Source organism: Salmo salar, chromosome ssa17 (genome assembly GCF_905237065.1).
Source record: "Salmo salar chromosome ssa17, Ssal_v3.1, whole genome shotgun sequence".
Classification (NCBI taxonomy): domain Eukaryota; kingdom Metazoa; phylum Chordata; class Actinopteri; order Salmoniformes; family Salmonidae; genus Salmo; species Salmo salar.
This window is the reverse complement of record NC_059458.1, coordinates 30395671-30421402: the sequence shown is the minus strand read 5'-3', so window position 1 is coordinate 30421402 and position 25732 is coordinate 30395671. Positions and strand designations below refer to the sequence as shown.

The 25732-nt window shown below is 45.3% G+C and overlaps 1 protein-coding gene across 2 annotated transcripts in view; it reads right to left on the bottom strand.

Moving 5' to 3' along the window:
• The window catches only part of LOC106573968 (semaphorin-5B), an 85198-nt gene that overhangs the window by 15422 nt on the left and 44044 nt on the right, over nt 1-25732 (bottom strand). For both annotated transcript variants that reach the window (XM_045699370.1, XM_045699371.1), the window contains 9 exons: nt 24908-25007; nt 24680-24725; nt 17002-17064; nt 15725-15823; nt 14495-14708; nt 13552-13837; nt 9324-9459; nt 7270-7477; nt 6930-7137 (listed from right to left, as the gene is read on the bottom strand). In XM_045699370.1, the coding sequence (XP_045555326.1) occupies nt 6930-7137; nt 7270-7477; nt 9324-9459; nt 13552-13837; nt 14495-14708; nt 15725-15823; nt 17002-17064; nt 24680-24725; nt 24908-25007 (1360 nt within the window). The remainder of the gene's footprint in view (nt 1-6929; nt 7138-7269; nt 7478-9323; nt 9460-13551; nt 13838-14494; nt 14709-15724; nt 15824-17001; nt 17065-24679; nt 24726-24907; nt 25008-25732) is intronic.

Below are 25732 nucleotides of genomic sequence, written 5' to 3'. Positions count from 1 at the left end.
AGGGTGGCCTCTTTACCGTAGGGACCCTGTGTGACAGGCACAAGTCAGGGTGGCCTCTTTACCGTAGGACCCTGTGTGACAGGCACAAGTCAGGGTGGCCTCTTTACCGTAGGACCCTGTGTGACAGGCACAAGTCAGGGTGGCCTCTTTACCGTAGGACCCTGTGTGACAGGCACAGGTTAGGGCAGCCTCTTCATGTAGGACTCTGTGAGGGGTCCTTCTCTTCCTGGTTGTTTTTCTGGCTCCATGAGGCCGAGATGGAGCAGAGAAAACAGGTCTTATTGACCCAGAGCACTCAGTGGGCTGATGTAGAGAGCAAGAGGCCAGTGTGTGTGTGTGTGTGTGTGTGTGTGTCTGCCTTGAATTATGGAGCGGAAGAGATAGTGTGTCAACATTGTGGAAGCATTTCAAGGTAAAGTGTAGTATGACTTTTCTTATGACCCATGTAGTGCTTATGAAGACTTTGTGAACACTCTATTTAGCCTTTTATAGATGGTTTTGATTATTTGCTGTCTTTGTATCTCCTGTTCCCTTGTATCTGTGCAAGACAAGGGGTCAGTCCCAAATACCACCCTATTCCCTATTTTTTTACACTACTACCCATGGGCCCTCGTCAAATGTAGTGCACTATATAGGGAATAGGGTGCCATTTGGGACTAAGCCATCTACAATCTGGTGAATGGAATATAAATGCACTAACACCAGCCTACCTAGGACTTATTGGTATTCTGTATAGGGAGCGCGACCAACAAAGCACTCCCCTGCAATAAATAGTTGACAGATCAGTTCCTGATAATCAGCAGTAATATCAGTTTAGCAGGCAGCGGGGGAGAGACTATCTAACAACCACTGTGTTGATCACCCTGCTGACGGGCTGGCGGCTACAGACTGCACTAAATAATGGTTGTCTGAGAGGGATGGGAAGGGGGCAGGGTTATGCTCATAGGGTGTGTGTGTGTGTTTTCACACATTATTATGTACTAGGGTGTGTGTTGTGTGTGTGTGTTACACAAATTATTATGTACTAGGTTGTGTGTGTGTTACACAAATTATTATGTACTAGGGTGTGTGTGCTCTTGTGTTTGTATATATCCTGGGAGGAAAACCCCAATAAAGCCCCTACATTATTGTAGAAAACTTCCCACCCAACCCCAGCCTCCACTCCTCTTCCCCCCAACCCCATCCTCCACTCCACTCCCACCCAAACCCAGCCTCCACTCCTCTTCCCCCAAACCCAGCCTACACTCCTCTTCCCCCCCAACCCCAGCCTCTACTCCTCTTCCCCCCAACCCCAGCCTCCACTCCTCTTCCCCCCAACCCCAGCCTCTACCCCTTTTCCCACCAATCCCAGCCTCTACCTCTTTTCCCCCAACCCAAGCCTCCACTCCTCTTTCCCCAACCCCAGCCTCCACCCCTTTTCCCCCCAACAACAACCTCCACTCCTCTTCCACCCAACCCCAGCCTCCATCCCTCTTCCCCCCCAGTTAACCACTTCCCAATTCTACTCTCAACCAGTTAATCACTTCCCCATTCATTCTACTCTCCTCACAGTTAACCACTTCCTCATTCTACTCTCCTCACAGTTAACCACTTCCTCATTCTACTCTCCTCACAGTTAACCACTTCCTCATTCTACTCTCACCCAGTTAACCACTTCCTCATTCTACTCTCCTCACAGTTAACCACTTCCTCATTCTACTCTCCTCACAGTTAACCACTTCCTCATTCTACTCTCACCCAGTTAAACCCTTCCCCATTCTACTCTCCTCACAGTTAACCACTTCCTCATTCTACTCTCCCCACAGTTAATTAACTACTTCCTCATTCTACTCCCCTCACAGTTAACCCCTTCCCCATTCTACTCTCCTCACAGTTAACCCCTTCCCCATTCTACTCTCCTCACAGTTAACCCCTTCCCCATTCTACTCTCCTCACAGTTAACCACTTCCTCATTCTACTCTCCCCACAGTTAACTACTTCCTCATTCTAATCCCCTCACAGTTAACCCCTTCCCCATTCTACTCTCCTCACAGTTCTGCTATGGAGAAGGTAACCAAGGAGCTCTTTGAGATATTAAGAGGCTAAACCCACTTGGCCAATAACTACCATAGATTATAGGATTATAGCTAAAACACTAAGCAAGCTGCTAGTAAGAGAGGGCTCTCATCCATTATGCATGTAATGCAATATTTCCCTGTGTGGCTGCAAGTCAAGTCGCTAATATCGCCGTTTGTCAAGTGTATTACTGTGATTATTTATCCTTAGGGGGAGGGAAGGAATCAGTTTCTCTCAGAACAATTAAACAAACAACCCACAGCTTGAAACGTTGGTCTGTAAAGCCTAAATGTCTCCACACGCAGCTCGTAACTATGGTCTGTAGAGCCGAAAATGTCTCCACACGTGGTCGGTAACCCTGGTCTGTAGAGCCAAAATGTCTCCACACGCAGATGCCATTCAGAGCACAGAGGATAATATGAGAGAACGTAACCTGGGGGCACACTGGGGTTGATGGGATTGTGAGTGGCTAGGCTAGGTAATTCCTGACATGGGGTTGGAAGGGAGTGGCTAGGCTAGGTAGTTCCTGACATGGGGTTGGAAGGGAGTGGCTAGGCTAGGTAGTTCCTGACATGGGGTTGGAAGGGAGTGGCTAGGCTAAGTAGTTCCTGACATGGGGTTGGAAGGGAGTGGCTAAGCTAGGTAGTTCCTGACATGGGGTTGGAAGGGAGTGGCTAGGCTAGGTGATTCCTGACATGGGGTTGGAAGGGAGTGGCTAGGCTAGGTGATTCCTGACATGGGGTTGGAAGGGAGTGGCTAGGCTAGGTGATTCCTGACATGGGGTTGGAAGGGAGTGGCTAGGCTAGGTGATTCCTGACATGGGGTTGGAAGGGAGTGGCTAGGCTAGGTGATTCCTGACATGGGGTTGGAAGGGAGTGGCTAGGCTAGGTAGTTCCTGACATGGGGTTGGAAGGGAGTGGCTAGGCTAGGTGGTTCCTGACATGGGGTTGGAAGGGAGTGGCTAGGGGGATGATTAGGGCGGCAGGTAGCCTAGTGGTTAGAGCGTGGGACTAGTAACCGGAAGGTTGCAAGGTCGAATCCCCGAGCTGACAAGGTAAAAATATGCCGTTCTGCCCCTGAACAAGGCAGTTAACCCACTGTTCCTAGGACGTCATTGAAAATAAGAATTTGTTCTTAACTGAGTTGCCTAGTTAAATAAAGTTAAAAAAAAATTGGTGGCCATGAGGGCCAGATTGGATATTTTAGCCAGGACACCGGGGTTAACAACCCTACTCTATATTAAGTGCCATGGGATCTTTAATGACTACAGAGAGTCAGGGCACCCGTTTAACGTCCCATCTGAAAAACGGCACCCTACACATGGCAATGTCCCCAATCACTGCCCTGGGGCACTGGGATCTCAGAGACATGCCCGCGGTGGGATACAGGGTGGTATGCTGATGGTTAATACACAGTTAGTACACAGGATGATATGTAAAATGTGGTAAAAGATAGGGGTAGGACACATGCAATCACCATTACAACTACTTCATCTATTGTAGTAATGGGATGCCTTTCACGTTAACATCCATCCATGTCCAGTCAGTTAGGGAGGTGGTCAGTTCACTATCTTTCCCACATCAACAACCCTCTCTCCCTCTCTCTTTTTCCCTGACTGTATTTATTTCCTGTTCCCCTCCTCCTCCCTCCTCCCCTCTGACAGGTGAGCGTGATGGATCGCACAGAAAACCTCTGCTGGCACTGCAACACCATCCCAGACTGCCATTGTACTGGCTCCAGTCTGCAGCCGGAACCAGAGGAAATGAGTTTTTTCCCCACTAGCACCGGGAGAGGCAGAGGGCAGTGTTCACAAGGAGCTAGCAGGGATTCATCCAACGGGAGAGGTCAAATGTAATTACAGGAAGTCTCAGCTGGATTGGTCACTTACAGATGTGGCCAAATGTTGACACATTGCACTTTACAAAAGGAGTGCAACTGGGTAGAGTGAGCTGTTTTTTCTTTTCAAAACTCATTCAATTGCTATTTTTACCCTGCAGGCACCTGCAACTTACCACAGGTGAGATAAATTACACAGTAAATGAGAACCATTGCCTCCAACCAAGTTAATTAGAATTTTGAATAATTTAGTCTAGGCCAATCATTTTTTTTCAATTTCAGTTAGAATCCCCCCCCAAAAAAAAATAAACGCATTTGAGAAGAAAAGGTGAGTCATGCAAGGGTGCCAATATATCATGCATTGGTGCCAATATATCTGACTGCATCTGTATAGTATGAACAGGGGGTAATGACATGGCAGATAAAGTATGGTATTATTCATGAGTGAATGACTGGCAAATGCTGTTCGGCTTATACTGTATGAATAAAAGCATCTGCTAAATGGCATATATTATATATGAATATACATATAAAATAATTATATGTTAATATGTATTAAACCACATATATCAGTAGTCATAACACTGTGTATGTATTGTTAGGTGTCATGGCATTGGCTGTTAGAGTGGACAGGATGTGGGACCTATGGAAGCTACAGGAGTGTAAGAAACCTTATATATCAGTAGTCATTATAGTGATAACACTACCATTCTTCATACTGTACAGTAAGGTGTGATATCATTGTAGTGATAACACCACCATTCTTCATACTGTACAGTAAGGTGTGATATCATTATAGTGATAACACCACCATTCTTCATACTGTACAGTAAGGTGTGATATCATTATAGTGATAACACTACCATTCTTCATACTGTACAGTAAGGTGTGATATCATTATAGCCATAACACTACCATTCTTCATACTGTACAGTAAGGTAAGATATCATTATAGTGATAACACCACCATTTGTCATACTGTACAGTAAGGTGTGATATCATTAGTCATAACACTACCATTCTTCATACTGTACAGTAAGGTGTGATATCATTATAGTCATAACACTACCATTCTTCATACTGTACAGTAAGGTAGAATATCATTATAGTCATAACACTACCATTCTTCATACTGTACAGTAAGGTGTGATATCATTATAGTCATAACACTACCATTCTTCATACTGTACAGTAAGGTGTGATATCATTATAGTCATAACACTACCATTCTTCATACTGTACAGTAAGGTGTGATATCATTATAGTGATAACACCACCATTCTTCATACTGTACAGTAAGGTGTGATATCATTATAGTGATAACACCACCATTTGTCATACTGTACAGTAAGGTGTGATATCATTAGTCATAACACTACCATTCTTCATACTGTACAGTAAGGTGTGATATCATTATAGTGATAACACCACCATTCTTCATACTGTAGAGTAAGGTGTGATATCATTATAGTGATAACACCACCATTCTTCATACTGTACAGTAAGGTGTGATATCATTATAGTGATAACACCACCATTTGTCATACTGTACAGTAAGGTGTGATATCATTAGTCATAACACTACCATTCTTCATACTGTACAGTAAGGTGTGATATCATTATAGTGATAACACCACCATTCTTCATACTGTAGAGTAAGGTGTGATATCATTATAGTGATAACACCACCATTTGTCATACTGTACAGTAAGGTGTGATATCATTATAGTGATAACACCACCATTCTTCATACTGTACAGTAAGGTGTGATATCATTATAGTGATAACACCACCATTTGTCATACTGTACAGTAAGGTGTGATATCATTATAGTCATAACACTACCATTCTTCATACTGTACAGTAAGGTGTGATATCATTATAGTGATAACACCACCATTCTTCATACTGTACAGTAAGGTGTGATATCATTATAGTCATAACACTCCCATTCTTCATACTGTACAGTAAGGTGTGATACCATTATAGTGATAACACCACCATTCTTCATACTGTACAGTAAGGTGTGATACCATTATAGTGATAACACCACCATTCTTCATACTGTACAGTAAGGTGTGATACCATTATAGTGATAACACCACCATTCTTCATACTGTACAGTAAGGTGTGATATCATTATAGTGATAACACCACCATTCTTCATACTGTACAGTAAGGTGTGATATCATTATAGTCATAACACTACCATTCTTCATACTGTACAGTAAGGTGTGATATCATTATAGTGATAACACCACCATTCTTCATACTGTACAGTAAGGTGTGATATCATTATAGTCATAACACTCCCATTCTTCATACTGTACAGTAAGGTGTGATATCATTATAGTGATAACACCACCATTCTTCATACTGTACAGTAAGGTGTGATACCATTATAGTGATAACACCACCATTCTTCATACTGTACAGTAAGGTGTGATACCATTATAGTAATAACACTACCATTCTTCATACTGTACAGTAAGGTAGAATATCATTATAGTCATAACACTATCATTCTTCATACTGTACAGTAAGGTGAGACATCATTATAGTGATAACACCACCATTCTTCATACTGTACAGTAAGGTGTGATACCATTATAGTAATAACACCACCATTCTTCATACTGTACAGTAAGGTGAGACATCATTGGGTGTCTGCGGTCCTATGGAAGCTACGGGGGGCTGTGGGGTGTAGGAGACCTCATATATCAGTAGTCACAACAGTAATAACGCCACCATTCCTGCATTTGACTACTTCCTGTCTGGATCAGTCAGACCCTGCTAGGCTGGAGGACAGAAAGTTTGGCTTCTTTCCAATTAACTGTCACTAAGATGATTAGCTTCAGGTAGAATACTGATACAATATTATTGTTATCTTCTGGACTTTGCCCTCACCAGTAGATACATCCACTTTCCAGAACCAGAAGGAAGTAGTTTATAAACAAAGACACTTCGTAAACATTGCAAAGGCAGGTTTGATTGAACTGCAGCCTATAAGTGGTGTGGTATTGAAGCGGTCTTCTTACCCTTCAGTTTTGTAGCTGGAGCATCTTTCCAGTGGGATCTTCAGCACCCTGTCGCTAAGCCCCACAAACAACGACCTATCACTGTGGAGGATTTCAAGGCTCTTGATTGGCTCGCTTTCGCCCTCGGGGAGGAGCCTCATCTCTTCCAGGTAACACCCCCGCATGCTTTTATTGGTCGTGGAGAGGGCCTTCAGGATGGTGCCGTATTCTTATTGGACAAACAGACAAAATGAGACATCTAGCTTCCGTTTCCCTCCCTCTCTCCCTCCCTCTCTCTCTCCCTCTCCCTCTATCCCTCCCTCCCTCTCTCTCCCTCTCTCTCTCCTTCCTGTTGATTCACCAGTGCCGATGTACATGACGTGGTAGAGGGTGTCTCGGCCCTGCACGATGTCCACCACCAGCTTGGAGAAACGGATGTTGTCCTGGTACAGGAGGGGGTCGGTGGAGACGGGCTGCACCACGTCAGACATGAGGAAGAGACGCTGGGCGTCCTGCAGGCTGCGCTCCGTCTGGTTCTCCCCTGGACCACGCTCCTCCAGGGTATCACACTGAGGGGGCAGACAGAGGGAAGGACAACTTTTTGATTTTTAACATAAAAGTCCCTTTCCTAAATTATACTGATTTATTTTGCAATAAACCAGAGATCACAAGGTGGAGCCTAGGAGCTTGATGAAAGGCTCATTTGAGTCATTGACTAGTGGAATCAGGTGTGATGAAAGGCTCATTTGAGTCATTGACTAGTGGAATCAGGTGTGATGAAAGGCTCATTTGAGTCACTGACTAGTGGAATCAGGTGTGATGAAAGGCTCATTTGAGTCACTGACTAGTGGAATCAGGTGTGATGAAAGGCTCATTTGTCACGTCCTGACCATAGTAAGTTGTTATTTTCTATGGTAGAGTAGGTCAGGATGTGACAGGGAGTGTTTGTTCTGTTTTGTATTTCTATGTTTTAGTTCTAGTTTTTCTATTTCTATGTTGGGGTTGATCTCTAATTGGAGGCAGCTGATCCTCGTTGCCTCTGATTAGAGATCATATTTAAGTAGGGGTTTTTCTTCCTGGGTTTTGTGGGAAGTTGTTTTCTGTTTAGTGTATGTTCACCTGACGGAACTGTTGTCGGTCGTTTTGTTGTTTTGTTCTAGTGTCTTCATAATAAAAGTGAATATGAGCACTATACACGCTGCGCCTTGGTCCCCTTTATACGACCCGCGTTACATCATTTGAGTCACTGACTAGTGGAATCAGGTGTGATGAAAGGCTCATTTCAGTCACCGACTAGTGGAATCAGGTGTGATGAAAGGCTCATTTGAGTCACCGACTAGTGGAATCAGGTGTGATGAAAGGCTCATTTGAGTCACCGACTAGTGGAATCAGGTGTGATGAAAGGCTCATTTGAGTCACCGACTAGTGGAATCAGGTGTGATGAAAGGCTCATTTGAGTCACCGACTAGTGGAATCAGGTGTGATGAAAGGCTCATTTGAGTCACCGACTAGTGGAATCAGGTGTGATGAAAGGCTCATTTGAGTCACCGACTAGTGGAATCAGGTGTGATGAAAGGCTCATTTGAGTCACCGACTAGTGGAATCAGGTGTGATGAAAGGCTCATTTGAGTCACCGACTAGTGGAATCAGGTGTGATGAAAGGCTCATTTGAGTCACCGACTAGTGGAATCAGGTGTGATGAAAGGCTCATTTGAGTCACCGACTAGTGGAATCAGGTGTGATGAAAGGCTCATTTGAGTCACCGACTAGTGGAATCAGGTGTGATGAAAGGCTCATTTGAGTCACCGACTAGTGGAATCAGGTGTGATGAAAGGCTCATTTGAGTCACCGACTAGTGGAATCAGGTGTGATGAAAGGCTCATTTGAGTCACCGACTAGTGGAATCAGGTGTGATGAAAGGCTCATTTGAGTCACCGACTAGTGGAATCAGGTGTGATGAAAGGCTCATTTGAGTCACCGACTAGTGGAATCAGGTGTGATGAAAGGCTCATTTGAGTCACCGACTAGTGGAATCAGGTGTGATGAAAGGCTCATTTGAGTCACCGACTAGTGGAATCAGGTGTGATGAAAGGCTCATTTGAGTCACCGACTAGTGGAATCAGGTGTGATGAAAGGCTCATTTGAGTCACCGACTAGTGGAATCAGGTGTGATGAAAGGCTCATTTGAGTCACCGACTAGTGGAATCAGGTGTGATGAAAGGCTCATTTGAGTCACTGACTAGTGGAATCAGGTGTGATGAAAGGCTCATTTGAGTCACCGACTCAAATGAGGTGTGCTAGTTCAGAGCTACAAGACATACGTGAAACATCTTGGTCCCTGAGTAGAGGGCTGGGAAACAGTGAAATAAGGAATCTAGTAGAAGACCAGACAGTAGACTTTGCATCGTCCCCTACCTGGAAGTTGGGGATGGGGTTGGGGGTGGAGAGCCAGCTTGTACGAGGGTTCTCCTGGTAACGGAACGGTCCGTTGAAAGCCTGGGTGATGGCGCTGAGGTTGAAAGCACACACAGCTGACGCAGAGATGCTGTTCCTGTTAGGAGGAGAGGGACATAAAGACGTCAGGAAACCGTGACTCAGAGGCCATGGCAGTGAACCAATCGATGCTGTTTTTAACGGTGAGCGAGCGTTGTGCCCTTTCCTTTTCAATGATGATCAAATGTTTTGGTTGCACCTCGACTCACGTTGGTTGAGCGCCGTCCACTTTTTTCAATCCAATCCATCAAATACATTTATAAAGCCCGTTGCACGTACATCAGCAGGAAAAATACAGCAGCCTATTTGATACAAGAAACCACTGTTCATAAAGAACTGAATTGATGTGTAAGACCTACTTATATTCTTAGTTCAAAAGAGAGCTTAATGACATCTACAATATACAGAGACATTTATCTATCAATTATAATAGTTATCATCACTATGAATATAAGGTATAATATGGCACATAATTGGATAATGACAGGATAATGACAGGATAATGACAGGATAATGATTTTTGATGATCTCCCACAGACTTGGTTGTCTTTATTTCCTATAGACCAGCTCCCTTAAACATTCCTCACAGTCATTCAAACCTCTCAGCTGCAAAACAGACAAAGTATTCACTGGTAAAAGGAGTGAAAGGGTAAGTAGATAAGGACTACAACAAGGAACTGCAACCGACACACAAGGCAAAACTCATAGTAATAGAATCTACAGAACATTCAAGTTAATGATGGCATAATGGGTGGACTGGCAGCCATTGCGAGGGCACCCGTGTAACAGTCAAATTGCCAGGGTTAGAGGTTCCAAGCCCTTTCTGTAGATTCTATTTATATGGTAAAACCCTCCGTATCAGAGAGATCCAGGCGCAGATCAAGACACGCCACGTCTTCATCACTAAGGTCTTTCAGAGTTGTTCCTGTTATCCCTGGAGGATACCTGAGATCACTATCGTTTCAATGCCTTGCAGCCTGTCTTTTGTCTGTGCGACTGGGATAAGATGTCTTTCTCAATACCTCAGAGTTTACAAGCCTTTTAGCTCTGCCCTGGGCGATTCCAAAATGGACCTCAGACAGAAGAGTGCCTGTGCCAGTAATATGGGCCCAAACTGATGCTACCGCTCTCTCTCTCTCTCAATAGGACCATTAGTACAGGTATGAAAGGAACCACTGGGGTACTGTACTTTAGCAGGCTGTACTGTAGCAGGCTGTACTGTAGCGGACTGCAGTGTAGCGGGCTGCACTGTAGCGGGCTGCACTGTAGCAGGCTGTACTGTAGCAGGCTGTACTGTAGCTGACTGTAGCGGACTGTACTGTAGCGGACTGTACTGTAGCAGGCTATACTGTAGCGGACTGCACTGTAGCGGGCTGCACTGTAGCAGGCTGCACTGTAGCTGACTGTACTGTAGCTGACTGTAGCGGACTGTACTGTAGCGGACTGTACTGTAGCAGGCTGTACTGTAGCGGACTGCACTGTAGCGGACTGCACTGTAGCGGACTGTACTGTAGCAGGCTGTACTGTAGCGGGCTGTACTGTAGCGGACTGCACTGTAGCGGACTGTACTGTAGCGGACTGTACTGTAGCAGGCTGTACTGTAGCTGACTGTAGCGGACTGTACTGTAGCTGACTGTAGCGGACTGTACTGTAGCGGACTGTACTGTAGCAGGCTGTACTGTAGCGGACTGCACTGTAGCGGACTGCACTGTAGCGGACTGTACTGTAGCGGACTGTACTGTAGCAGGCTGTACTGTAGCTGACTGTAGCGGACTGTACTGTAGCTGACTGTAGCGGGCTGCACTGTAGCGGGCTGCACTGTAGCGGGCTGCACTGTAGCGGACTGCACTGTAGCGGACTGCACTGTAGCGGACTGCACTGTAGCGGACTGTACTGTAGCGGACTGTACTGTAGCGGACTGTACTGTAGCTGACTGTACTGTAACTGACTGTACTGTATCAGACTGTACTGTATCAGACTGTACTGTATCAGACTGTACTGTAGCAGACATTTACATTTTAGTCATTTAGCAGACGTTCTTATCCAGAGCGACTTACAGTAGTGAATGCATACATTTCATTTCATGCATTTCTTTTTTTTTGTTTTTTGTGCTGGCCCCCCGTGGGAATCGAACCCACAACCCTGGCATTGCAAACACCATGCTCTACCAACTGAGCCACAGGGAAGACTGTACTGTATCTGACTGTACTGTATCAGACTGTAGCTGACTGTACTGTGGCAGACTGTAGCAGACTGTACTGTAGCAGACTGTACTGTATCTGGCTGTAGCTGACTGTATTGTATCTGACTGTACAGTAGCTGACTACTGTAGCTGGCTGTAGCTGACTGTACTGTATCTGACTGTACTGTATCAGACCAAGGAGGAGGAACATGGGACTACAGACTGACAGAGAGGGGTTCTGAACAGACCAAGGAGGAGGAACATGGGACTACAGACTGACAGAGAGGGGTTCTGAACAGACCAAGGAGGAGGAACATGGGACTACAGACTGACAGAGAGGGGTTCTGAACAGACCAAGGAGGAGGAACATGGGACTACAGACTGACAGAGAGGGGTTCTGAACAGACCAAGGAGGAGGAACATGGGACTACAGACTGACAGAGAGGGGTTCTGAACAGACCAAGGAGGAGGAACATGGGACTACAGACTGACAGAGAGGGGTTCTGAACAGACCAAGGAGGAGGAACATGGGACTACAGACTGACAGAGAGGGGTTCTGAACAGACCAAGGAGGAGGAACATGGGACTACAGACTGACAGAGAGGGGTTCTGAACAGACCAAGGAGGAGGAACATGGGACTACAGACTGACAGAGAGGGGTTCTGAACAGACCAAGGAGGAGGAACATGGGACTACAGACTGACAGAGAGGGGTTCTGAACAGACCAAGGAGGAGGAACATGGGACTACAGACTGACAGAGAGGGGTTCTGAACAGACCAAGGAGGAGGAACATGGGACTACAGACTGACAGAGAGGGGTTCTGAACAGAATATGATGCTTTGGGCTATGCACAGAGTAGGACCGACACACTGACTGACAGACAGACAGACAGACAGACAGACAGCAACCCAAAACCTGATAGGGTTAACTAACACAAATGGTTGACCACAATCGATTTCCACAACCCTTTGAGTTTGAAAACTATTTAAGTGTTTCACAGTCACACAGAAATGTTCTCAGCTGGTTATCCTCCAACACCATTCTTCCTTGCGGACTAAAACGTCTCTCCCAGACAAGGTTCTGCTCTGTCGCTACGCCAAGGGCACCAACACAGACAGAGACAGGAGAAAAGACTCTAGAAGTGATTTTCACTTCCCTCCTCTCAGCATTTGTCCAAACAGCCTGAAATTACAAGAGAGGATTGCCTCGCTGGGTTGTAGTCCCTTTGTAATATGCTTCTTAGCATCTGTAAAACCTTCAGCCTCAGCAGGATGCTGTTAGGGCAATGTGTAAATACATTGACTAAAACAAAGTGGGACTGGATAGATGGAGAATAAAGGTATGTGTAAGTGAGCTTGTGCGTCTGTTGTGTGTGTGTGTGTGTGGCTACTAAATTATGCTGTCATTCACTTATTGGGGCTGTTTTAAAGGTCCTCCTTGTACTTTTGCAGATGTGTGTGTGTGTGTGTGTGTGTGTGTGTGTGTGTGTGTGTGTGTGTGTGTGTGTGTGTGTGTGTGTGTGTGTGTGTGTGTGGGTGTGTGCCTACATCTATACATATATATATTTACAGTACCAGTCAAACGTTTGAACACACCTACTCATTCCAGGGTTTTTCTTTATTTTTACTATTTTATACATTGTAGAATAATAGTGAAGATATCAAAACTATGAAATAGCACATATGGAATCATGTAGTAAGCAAAAAAGTGTTAAACAAATATTTGAGATTCTTCAAAGTAGCCACCCTTTGCCTTGATGACAGCTTTGCAATGTAGAAAATAGTAAAAAATTAAGAAAAACCCTTGAATGAGTAGGTGTGTCCAAACTTTTGACTGGTTCTGTACATGTAAAAGTGCCTGTGTGTGTATGACTGACAATGTGTGTGTTCATTTTATGTGTGTGTGTATGTGCGTCTGTGTGTAGGTGTGTGTCTGTGTGTATGTGCACGTGTGTCACTCTCACTCACACGTTGGTGGTGAAGATGCCGTAGATGAGGTCCTGTTCGGGCAGATAGAAGGTGCTCTGCAGCTCGTTATAGTAGAAGGTGATTTCTCCTGACCGCGAGCAGTTCAACCGCGCCTTCATGAACGTAGTCCAAGTGTCCTCCAATAGGAAGCGACCGCCCACGTCGTTCTTACAGACCCGGGCGACCCGGGAGAACACGGTCCGACCGCAGTCGTGTTCGACTGCGTTCTCTCTCAGGAAGAAATAGGTGAAAAGACCCACCTCATAGACTGAGATAAAGTGAGGGTCTGGAGGAGGGAGGGGAGGAGGAGAGGAGGAGAAGTAGGGAGAAGGGAAGGGCGAGAGGGAGGGGAGAAGAGAGGAATAGAGAAAGAGATGGAGGGAAGGTGTAAGTTAGGCATGAGATATGGTATTTCAGCTCCAAACGTCTGATGCAGCGGCAGGAATGTGAGCAATGATGTTCTTGGCATGGAATCAGTATCTTTCTCTTCCTTACACTTTCCTATTACCATTATGACTCATCCTCTAGGATTCCTTTCACGTTAGAACATAAGGAGTGCCTCTAGCCAGTTACAGTTGGCTGTTCAGTAATGTACTGGCATTGAAATAGAATTGCTAGAATGCAAATACCCCATCAAGTCTATGTTCCCTGATGGCTGGACCGGCAGCCATATTGAATGTACCCATAGCCAGGAAGCAAAGCAGGAAGTACAGTCATGATCCAATTCTATTCCTACACTATTAGACAAAAGAGTTCCAAAAGGGTTATTCGGCTGTCCCTATAGGATAACCCTTTTTGGCTCTAGGTAGAACCCTTTTGGGGGTTCAACATGGATCCCAAAAGGGTTCTACCTGGAACTAAAAAGGTTCTACCTGGCACCAAAAAGGGTTCTTCTAAGCGTTCTCTTTTTTTCTAAGAGTTTATGGTACAGATGAGTGTTTACCGTTGAGCCATTTGGAGTTGTACTGGGCTGTTCGCAGCGGCGGCATGTTACCAAGGCTACGGTAGATGACGGGGTCACGACCCGAGAAGTCGATGACAGTGGCGGCGTAGAGTTCGCCCTTCTCTGTTACCATGGCAGTGGAGTTGTGACGCGGGTCGTAGGGGCATCTCGCCACCCCGTTCACCGTGTCCATCACCCGACTGATGTTTCCTATCTGGAAGAGGATGGAAGAAGGGTGAGGATAGAGGGTGTTTACATAGAGGTATGTCCATACTAGGATCCTATACAGCAGGAACAAGCCACTCCATTCAGCTGCGGGATGATTTCTGTCGGAGCGGATGTCGGGGGCCCGGAACATAATTATTATAATTTGTACACTGTAAATAGACCACAACTAAGCCGAAAAATATATTGTATTTGAAAATAACAATCCCTTCATATGTTAATTACATTGAGACACGATCATGTCTCCTTTTTTACTCGTGGGAATACTGGGGAACAGATTTCTTAAATGAATCTTTATTTTACCAAAAACGTAAATCCCCCGCGGGCCGGTTTTGGTGCAGACACCTGCTATATAGTATGCATGGCCAAAACATCACTTCATACTATACTGAACAAAAATAGAAACACAACATGGAAAGTGTTGGTCCCATGTTTCATCTGCTGAAATAAAAAATCCCAGAAATGTTCCATATGCACAAAAAGCTTATTTCTCTAAAATTTTGGCCACAAATTTGTTTACATCCCTGTTAGTGCATCTTATGTGGGGGACAATAAAAGGCCACTCTAAAATGTACAGTTTTGTTACACAACGCCACAGATGTCTCAAATTTTTAAGGCGGGGGGGGGTGCAATTGGCATGCTGACTGCAGGAATGTCCACCAGAGCTGTTGCCAGAGAATTGAATGTTAGTTTCTCTACCATAAGCCCACTCCAACGTCTCCTGTTACTCCTCTCTCATCTCCCTCTCCTGTTACTCCTCTCTCATCTCCCTCTCCTGTTTCTCCTGTTACTCCTCTCTCATCTCCCTCTCCTGTTACTCCTCTCTCATCTCCCTCTCCTGTTACTCCTCTCTCATCCCCCTCCCCTCCTGTTACTCCTCTCTCATCCCCCTCTCCTGTTACTCCTCTCTCATCCCCCCTCTCCTGTTACTCCTCTCCCTCTCCTGTTACTCCTCTCTCATCTCCTTCAACTCTATCTTCATCCTCCTCTCCCTCTCCCTCTTACCTGCCGGGTGGTGCAGACGGGGGTAAAGGCGTTGGTTCCACAGGTAAAGATCCGCCTCCCGGTGATGAGCAGGACCCGGATGTAGTTCTGACACTCATCCTGCGGGGGCGGGAACATAACACCACCATACAATAGTCTATGTTCATTTATTCCTGTACAAGGTTAGTACAGCTTCTAGTACATTTCATTGAATCTATCTAAATATCTCTGGTGAGGGCAGCCCCTTTAATGTAGAACTCTACCAGTCATCTGTCTTTCTCTATCTAAATATCTCTGGTGAGGGCAGCCCCTTTAATGTAGAACTCTACCAGTCATCTGTCTTTATCTAAATATCTCTGGTGAGGGCAGCCCCTTTAATGTAGAATTCTACCAGTCGTCTGTCTCTCTCTATCTAAATATCTCTGGTGAGGGCAGCCCCTTTAATGTAGAACTCTACCGGTCGTTGTCACGTCCTGACCATAGAAAGCTGTTATTTTCTATGGTAGAGTAGGTCAGGGCGTGACCTTTTTCTTCTAATTTAGTTTTCTATGTTGTGATGTTCTAGTTTTGTATTTCTATGTTGGGCTTTGTGTGGGATGATCTCCAATTAGAGGCAGCTGGTCATCGTTGTCTCTGATTGGAGATCATACTTAAGTAGGTGTTTTTCCCCACCTGGGTTTGTGGGAGATTGTTTTTGAGTTAGTGTATGTTTCACCTCTGCGTCACGGTTTGTTGTTTTTTGTTCTTTAGTTTATGTTTATGTATTGCATAGTTTCACAGTGAAAATAAAATGTGGAATGACACACACGCTGCACTTTGGTCCGCTCCTTCCTACGACAACCGTGACAGTCGTCTGTCTTTCTCCATCTAAATATCTCTGGTGAGGGCAGCCCCTTTAATGTAGAACTCTACCAGTCATCTGTCTTTCTCTATCTAAATATCTCTGGTGAGGGCAGCCCCTTTAATGTAGAACTCTACCAGTCATCTGTCTTTATCTATCTAAATATCTCTGGTGAGGGCAGCCCCTTTAATGTAGAACTCTACCAGTCATCTGTCTTTCTCTATCTAAATATCTCTGGTGAGGGCAGCCCCTTTAATGTAGAACTCTACCAGTCATCTGGCTTTATCTATCTAAATATCTCTGGTGAGGGCAGCCCCTTTAATGTAGAACTCTACCAGTCATCTGTCTTTCTCTATCTAAATATCTCTGGTGAGGGCAGCCCCTTTAATGTAGAACTCTACCAGTCATCTGTCTTTCTCTATCTAAATAGTCCAGAACTGCCAGACAGCTATAATACCTCTGTCTTTCCTTTGCTCTGACACGACCGCTTGGTGTCTTCATCTGGTCCCCATTCTACTGCCTGGAGAAGAAAATGACACACAAAAAAATTGCATATAAACGTGTGCACAATAACGTGGACAGAATGTGTAGATTGGATCCTTGCTAAATCAGATTTAGTATGGGATATGTATTGTATATACTATTATACATACACAAAAGTTTAGCCACACCGTTGCTGACAAGTGTATAAAATTGAGAGCACAGCCATGCAATCTCCATAGACAAACATTGACAGTAGAATGACCCATACTGACTTTCAACGTGGCACCATCATAGGATGCCACCTTTCCAACAAGTCAGTTCATCAAATTTCTGCCCTGCTGGAGCTTCCCCGGTCAACTGTAAGTGCTGTTATTGTGAAGTGGAACGTCTAGGAGCAACAATGGCTCAGCCGCGAAGTGGTAGGCCACAAAAGCTCACAGAACGGGACATCCGAGTGCTGAAGCGCGTTGCTCGTAAAAATACTCTGTCCTCGATTGCAGCACTCACTACCGAGTTCCAAACTGCCTCTGGAAGCAACATCAGCACAAGAACTGTTCGTCGAGAGCTTCATGAAATGGATTTCCATGACCGAGCAGCCGCACACAAGCTTAAGATCACCATGCGCAATGCCATGCGTCGGCTGGAGTGGTGTAAAGCTTGCCGCCATTGGACTCTAGAGCAGTGGAAACGCGTTCTCTGGAGTCATGAATCACGCTTCACCATCTGGCAGTCCAACGGACTAATCTGGGTTTGGAGGATTCCAGGAGAACACTACCTACTGTGGCAAAGAAGGGGGTCGAGTGATAAATGGCAGATATGTGAGGGCAGAACTAATAAACGGGCTCTGCCCGATCACTAAAATGGCCACCCCGATCAGAACTACAGATCACAAAATGGCCGACTGCCAAAACTACAATTCCCAGAAGCAAGGGGAACCCTCAGAAGGTGGAGCCGACCCACAGATAAAAGGTCAAGAAAAACCAGGAAGAGAGAGAGAGGGCGGGAAGGAAGGATCTATGAACCATAGAGAAAGAGACAATCTACATTGGCTGGATTTACCGTGTACGTGCTGGACTGTTTTGGACTTACCTGTTGGCGTTTAGACCTGGACCTACCGAGAACCAGATTTGTGTACCGAACCCTGCTATCCTTGACCTTACCTGCGGCCTGGGTGGACCAGGACAGCGAAACAAACACACAGGTACTGTCATGTTCGAAATAACTTTCATTCTGGGCTGACTTTGGTGACAGTTTCCCACTTAATTTGTGACAAACGCTCCTAACTTTGAAGAGGTTTGTCACACGTGGTTGAGAATGTGGGCAGTAGATTAACCATACCGCTGGTTAGGTAGGAAAGAAAAAAAAGTTTAGTTAGCACTCCAAAGGGGAGTCAGGTTTATTTTTTTAATTTTTTTTGTGGCTTTGTTTGGTTAGGACAGTTTTTTTCAGGAAAATTAGTATGGAGGGAGCCATACAGGCCCTGTTACAAGCGGCGGCCGCCCAACAAGAGGCAACTAGAGCTCAACAAATAGCTCATCAGGATGCAATGCGAATGTATCAGGACACGTTACAGGTCCAGCACCGCACCAACCAGCTGCTCAGAGAAGAGCAAGAGAGAAACACCCGGGAGTTAAGAGAAGGCCTAAAGGTGCTAGCGGACCAAATTGGGGCTCAGTTACCAGCTGTAAATACCCAAAGGTGGGCCAATCATTTTCTTCAAAAAATGACAGCGCAGGATGATGTGGAAGCATATCTTACCACCTTCGAAAGGACGGCAGAGAGGGAGAAAATGTTGACAGCTGGAGTGATCGAAGAGTCACATAGTGAGTGGTCTAGCCCAATTGTGATGGTCTCCAAGCCCGATGGGTCTTTGCGGTTCTGTAACGACTTTCGGAAGGTAAATGAAATCTCCAAGTTTGATGCCTACCCCATGCCCAGAGTAGACGAACTACTGGAGAAAATTGGTAAAGCTCGGTACATTACGACCCTGGACCTGACAAAAGGGTACTGGCAAATTCCTCTGACCCCCAGGGCCAAAGAAAAGACAGCCTTTGCAACCCCTGATGGTTTGTTTCAATACACCGTCATGCCATTCCGCCTACACGGGGCCCCAGCCACCTTTCAACGGCTCATGGACAAGGTCCTAAAACCGCACCAAGCATACGCCGCAGCTTATTTGGATGATGTGGGGATCTACAGCCCAGATTGGGAATCCCACTTACCCCGGGTACAGGCAGTGTTAGACGCCTTTAGAAAGGCAGGGCTCACAGCGCACCCTGCCAAGTGTTATGTGGGGTTAGAGGAAACTGAGTATCTGGGATACACAGTGGGAAGAGGATTAATCAAACCCCAACGTAAGAAGGTGGAGGCAATTAGAGAATGGCCGAAACCAGTAAATAAGAAGCAGGTTCGAGCCTTCCTAGGGCTGACCGGGTACTACCAGAAGTTCATCCCAAGTTATGCCACAGTGGCCGCCCCACTCACCGACATGACTAGAGCCAGAGGGCCAAACATGGTCAAGTGGGATGAAAGGGCCACCAAAGCATTTAGGACATTACAGGAGGCCCTCTGCTGTAATCCAGTGCTGTGGAATCAGACTTTTAGAGAGAGTTTGTGGTTCAGACGGATGCTTCAGAGGTCGGCTTGGGAGCAGTGCTGTCCCAAGAGGTAGAAGGGGTGGAACACCCCATCCTGTTTTTAAGCAGGAAGCTGGAACCACGGGAAACCAACTACTCAGTTGTTGAGAAAGAGGCGCTGGCAGTAAAGTGGGCTCTGGAAAGCCTGAAATACTACCTGCTGGGGCGCCACTTCACCCTCATCAGTGACCATGCACCACTCACCTGGATGCATAGGGCTAAAGAGAAGAACGCTCGGGTGATGCAGTGGTTTTTGAGTCTCCAACCGTTTCACTTTGACTTGAAACAGAGAGCAGGAAAGGAAATGGGAAATGTGGATGGGTTATCCCGCATGCACGCATATTTTGCTGCGGTAGCCCGACCTAGGGGGTCGGATCTAGGGGGGAGATGTGTGGCAAAGAAGGGGGTCGAGTGATAAATGGCAGATATGTGAGGGCAGAACTAATAAACGGGCTCTGCCCGATCACTAAAATGGCCACCCCGATCAGAACTACAGATCACAAAATGGCCGACTGCCAAAACTACAATTCCCAGAAGCAAGGGGAACCCTCAGAAGGTGGAGCCGACCCACAGATAAAAGGTCAAGAAAAACCAGGAAGAGAGAGAGAGGGCGGGAAGGATCTATGAACCATAGAGAAAGAGACAATCTACATTGGCTGGATTTACCGTGTACGTGCTGGACTGTTTTGGACTTACCTGTTGGCGTTTAGACCTGGACCTACCGAGAACCAGATTTGTGTACCGAACCCTGCTATCCTTGACCTTACCTGCGGTCTGGGTGGACCAGGACAGCGAAACAAACACACAGGTACTGTCATGTTCGAAATAACTTTCATTCTGGGCTGACTTTGGTGACAGTTTCCCCTTAATTTGTGACAAACGCTCCTAACTTTGAAGAGGTTTGCCACACTACCCAAATGCATAGTGCCATCTGTAAAGTCTGGTGGAGGAGGAATAATGGGAGGCTGTTTTTCATGGTTCGGGCTAGGCCACTTAGTTCCAGTGAAGGGAAATCTTAACGCTACAGCATACAATGACATTCTAGACGATTCTGTGCTTCCAACTTTGTGGCAACAGTTTGGTGAAGGCCCTTTCCTGTTTCAACATGACAATGCCCCCGTGCACAAAGCGAGGTCCATACAGAAATGGTTTGTTGAGATCGGTGTGGAAGAACTTGACTGGCCTGCACAGAGCCCTGACCTCAAACCCATTGAACCCCTTTGGGATGGATTGAAACACCGACTGTGAGCCAGGCCTAATTGCCCAACATCAGTGCCCGACCTCATTTATACTTTTGTAGGTAAATGGAAGCAAGTCCCCGCAGCAATGTTCCAACATCTAGTGGAAAGCCTTCCCAGAAGAGTGGAGGCTGTTATAGCAGCAAAGGGGGGACCAACTCCATATTAATGTTCATGATTTTGAAATGAGATGTTCGACAAGCCAGTGTCAACATACTTTTGTAGTGTATAATACATGTATACTGTTAACTATGAATTGTTGTTTGCACATTTACACAGATAATGCAAGACATGACAAATTACATTACACTGATCCCCCCAACTCAATTACTGCCCTGGTGGAGCTTCCCCGGTCAACTGGAAGTGCTGTTATTGTGAAGTGGAACGTCTAGGAGCAACAATGGCTCAGCTGCGAAGGGGTTAGCCACACAAGCTCACAGAATGGGACCGCCGAGTGCTGAAGCGCATTGTGCATAAAAATACTCTGTCCTCGATTGCAGTCAATCACTCCAGTCTAATCACCATGGCTATACCCCCCCCAACTCAATCACTCCAGTCTAATCACCATGGCTACACCCCCCCCCAACTCAATCACTCCAGTCTAATCACCATGGCTACACCCCCCCCAACTCAATCACTCCAGTCTAATCACCATGGCTACACCCCCCAACTCAATCACTCCAGTCTAATCACCATAGCTACAACAATTGGATCTTGACCACAGGCCAAACAAAAACACAAGTCATCCCGCGAACACAAAATGTTCTAACAACATTTGCACATGGTTCCCCTATTTTGCATATAACTTTCCAAGGAATAGTGTTTTGGGTTCAGTAAGGTAGCCTAGTGGTTAGAGCATTGGACTTGTAACCGAAAGGTTGCAAGATCGAATCCCCAAGCTGACAAGGTAAAAAAACAGTCGTTCTGCCCCTGAACAAGGCAGTTAACCCACTGTTCCTCGGCCGTCAATGAAAATAAGAATTTGTTCTTAACTGACTTGCCTAGTAAAATAAAGGCAAAAAAAATGTATCCAGCATAAGAATAGTAGTATGATTAAACTCTATTCTCTGTTCCTACAATTTCATTGTGGTGAAGAAAGCTGAGAGCGAAAAGCGGCACCTCATTTTTGGGGGAAATGTTATCATAGTTTTGGGAAACTGTCTGAAACTGCAAATCAAGGTTTGTTTACACCATACATATCAGTGTAAACAAACGTAGTAAATACAATTGTGTGCACATCTCAAGGCCCAAAATTGCCGCCCAAGACTGCAATTTAATTTCATTAAAATAGCTGATAACTATTTACCTGCTCAAACTATTTCCTATTAAACCGATATATCTCTCAGACCCTCAAACTTAAGGGGAGCCCTTACACTGACACACCTTACAGTATACTGTAGCATTTCACTGTGCTTTACTTTGGAGCCACTGAAACAAGCCTCAGCCTCGTGAAAGTTCACTGCTAAACTCACTCCCACAAAGTTTTTCCCTCAGTCACCCTGACAACAGAGCTCCCAAATCTACTTCTAAAGATCAGGGACAAAGCGTGAATGAATGACCAAACTGAAAACTCTTCCCTGTGTTTGCATAATGCCATTGTGGCCACTGGTGCAGTGGTCGATTAAGGAGTTGGTTCTCAGAGGTGTCATTCATGGTTCGCTTGCTCTGATAGGCCGACCAGGGCCTCCAAAGTCACACATGTCCCTCCCTCCTCCAGCTTGCTCCTTGTCCGTTCATTCAGTATAGCGTTGATGAATGACATGAGACTCTTATTGAGATGGTCAGTGAGCTCATTGTTCAAGGACACTCCTTAAGTACCTGGCTGTATACTGACTACACTCCTTAAGTACCTGGATGTATACTGACTACACTCCTTAATTACCTGGATGTACAGTATACTGACTACACTCCTTAAGTACCTGGATGTACAGTATACTGACTACACTCCTTAAGTACCTGGATGTATACTGACTACACTCCTTACGTACCTGGATGTATACTGACTACACTCCTTACGTACCTGGATGTATACGGACTACACTCCTTACGTACCTGGATGTATACTGACTACACTCCTTACGTACCTGGATGTATACGGACTACACTCCTTACGTACCTGGATGTATACGGACTACACTCCTTACGTACCTGGATGTATACTGACTACATTCCTTACGTACCTGGATGTATACTGACTACACTCCTTACGTACCTGGATGTATACTGACTACACTCCTTACGTACCTGGATGTATACGGACTACACTCCTTAAGTACCTGGATGTACAGTATACTGACTACACTCCTTACGTACCTGGAAGTATACTGACAACAAAGTTCAGTACTATAAGGCACGTTTAACATTCTAACATTTGTCGATAGTGGTACAGCGTAGGATCTTAATTTGAACCAGTTTGCTACAGCAGGAAAAAAATCCTGCAGCAACAGGAAATTTGAATTATTATGCGGATTATAATTAATGGTAGTCTTTGTAGCATATTAGCGTTATTCATCATGAATGTTGTTCTGGAGGCAGCACTGCGGAGTGGTCACTCGCTAGCATAGCCACAAATTCATAAAATCAGATTTGAAACCTAACCCTTTAGAAGTGGAAATTACAAACTTCCGAAGCCAATTTAAACCTGAAATATACTACAAGTTAACATTTCCTGCATTGCAGGTAGGTTCTCCTGCAAAAGGGTTATCAAATTAAGATACTACATCTGTATATTGAAATTGTAAAACAACCTTGTAAGAAATTATTGATGTTATATGCAGTCATCCTTGAACTTGCAAATAAAATCATTGTACCTTGTATCCATGGATACAAATGGATCATAATTCGTAGAGAAAGAACACTCCAATCATATCATTAAAGGAGAGAGGTTCTTTGTAATGTTCACGGTATGTCCTTTAGTTGTATACTGATGAAAAGCAATTCATACAGTTAATGACATATCAAGGAGCCATTGTAAGAGATGCAATATATTTATAATATCCCTAAGACAGCCGGACGGCTGGATGGACAGGAAGACATTTGTGCATTCTGCAGCACTGTGACATTTCCAAAACAGCTTATTCAGATTGATTTTAGGGAGACGTTTGATGGGTGTTATCCCAAGAAAGCAATGACGTGGCCCTCAGGACAAAACTGACAGAAAGTTCATGACTGACATCAAATTGATCAACCATTTAGCAATGACAGAGTAGGGATCAGGGGAGGGAGAGGAGACAAGGGATAGAGAGAATGAGACAGAGAGAAATAAAAAGAGAGATTAATGTTTATTAATTTTCCCTTTTGTTCTTTAACTATTTGCACATAATCTGAATTTGACATTTCTTTATTATTTCTGTAAATGTAAAGTTTATTTCACTTTTGCTTATTATGTATTTCACTTGCTTTGGCAATGTAAACATGTGTTTCCCATGCCAATAAAGCCCCTTTGAATTGAAATTGACAGAGAGAGGGGGGGGTGCAATTTGAGAGTGAGGGGGCAGAGTAAAGGTAGCTGGGTAGATCCCGCTCCTGTGTGATGTAACTCCTGGTAAACACCAATCTGGCCCAGTAAACCCCCAGTGTGTTGACATTCCTAACCCCCTCCCCCCACTCAGCTAAGGAACGGAGCCTACTGGCCAACAGTTACTCTGATGTGTCTGGTCTCTTCTACAATTTCAACAAACTATATGGTTGCCTAGCTACCATTTGGAAGAGTGAAAACAGCCCTAAGTAATGTGGTTTGTAATAACAGTGGGAGCATGGAGAGCTGTGAACAGCTTACCTGTAGGAGAGAAGCATTACTGAGACTCAGTCTGAAGAGGTGATTTCTGAAGATAGAGGAGAGAGAGTTCTAACCAACATGATGGCATATTCTACGTCAGTAAAAAACAAGCAAAAGTCTGTTGTGTTGGATGTGTGTGTACATGTAAAATAGGTGTTCTGTGTGTGGGTTGCACATGTGTGTGTGTGTGTGCGCTTGGGTTTGTGTGTGTGTGTGTGTGTATCTCACCTAGCTCCCACAATCAGCTGGTTTCTGGTCAGGTCAAGGGTCAGCTGGGAAAAGTCCTTCACTCCGGGAAGAGAGAATCCTGACATCCAGGGACTCAATGCTGAAAGGAGGAAGAGGAGGGAAGGGAGAAGAGAAGGAAGAGGAGGATTAGGAGTACGAGGAGGTGAAACGAGTGTGAACATCCAGTCAGTTTGGAAACCGACACTAAACGGTCGCTGGCTCAGGCCCTGCTCTGACTGTGAAATGTCTCTCCCCTGACGCGATACCTGGAACATAGGGATGAGCCTTTCAGCCTGTGTCGTCAACTGATTTCTCACCAGGCATCAGTTGAAACCAGCTCCTGCAGATCCATTATTACAGTAGCAGGCTAACACAGTAGTAGCATGTTGACACATCTGTATCATATCAAGATCAGTGTGACTGTGAGAGCGGGTGGCTCAAAACCAAAAGCTGTCAAACGAGCAGATAATCTCTCCTTGAGCCCTGTGCTGAAATGCATGCTGACCCTTTCCAGAGGCTGAGCTAACGCTAGCCTGCTTCATTAGATGGAGAATGAGAGACAGAGGGACAGTTAGGGGGGAGGGAGAGAGAGAGAGAGTGAGAGACAGAGAGAGAGAGAAAGAAAGAGAGAGAGGGGGAGAGAAGGAGACAGAGAAAGATAGGCAGGGAGAGAAAAAAAAGAGCGAGAGACAGAGGAAGACAGAGAGAGAGAGAGAGGGGAGAGAGAGGGGGGTGTTTGAGAGAGAGAAAGAGCTGGGGGAGACAAAGAGGTCTTTGGGGGAGGGAGGGATGTACCCAAAGCAATAAAGGCAGGGTTTGTTTTGG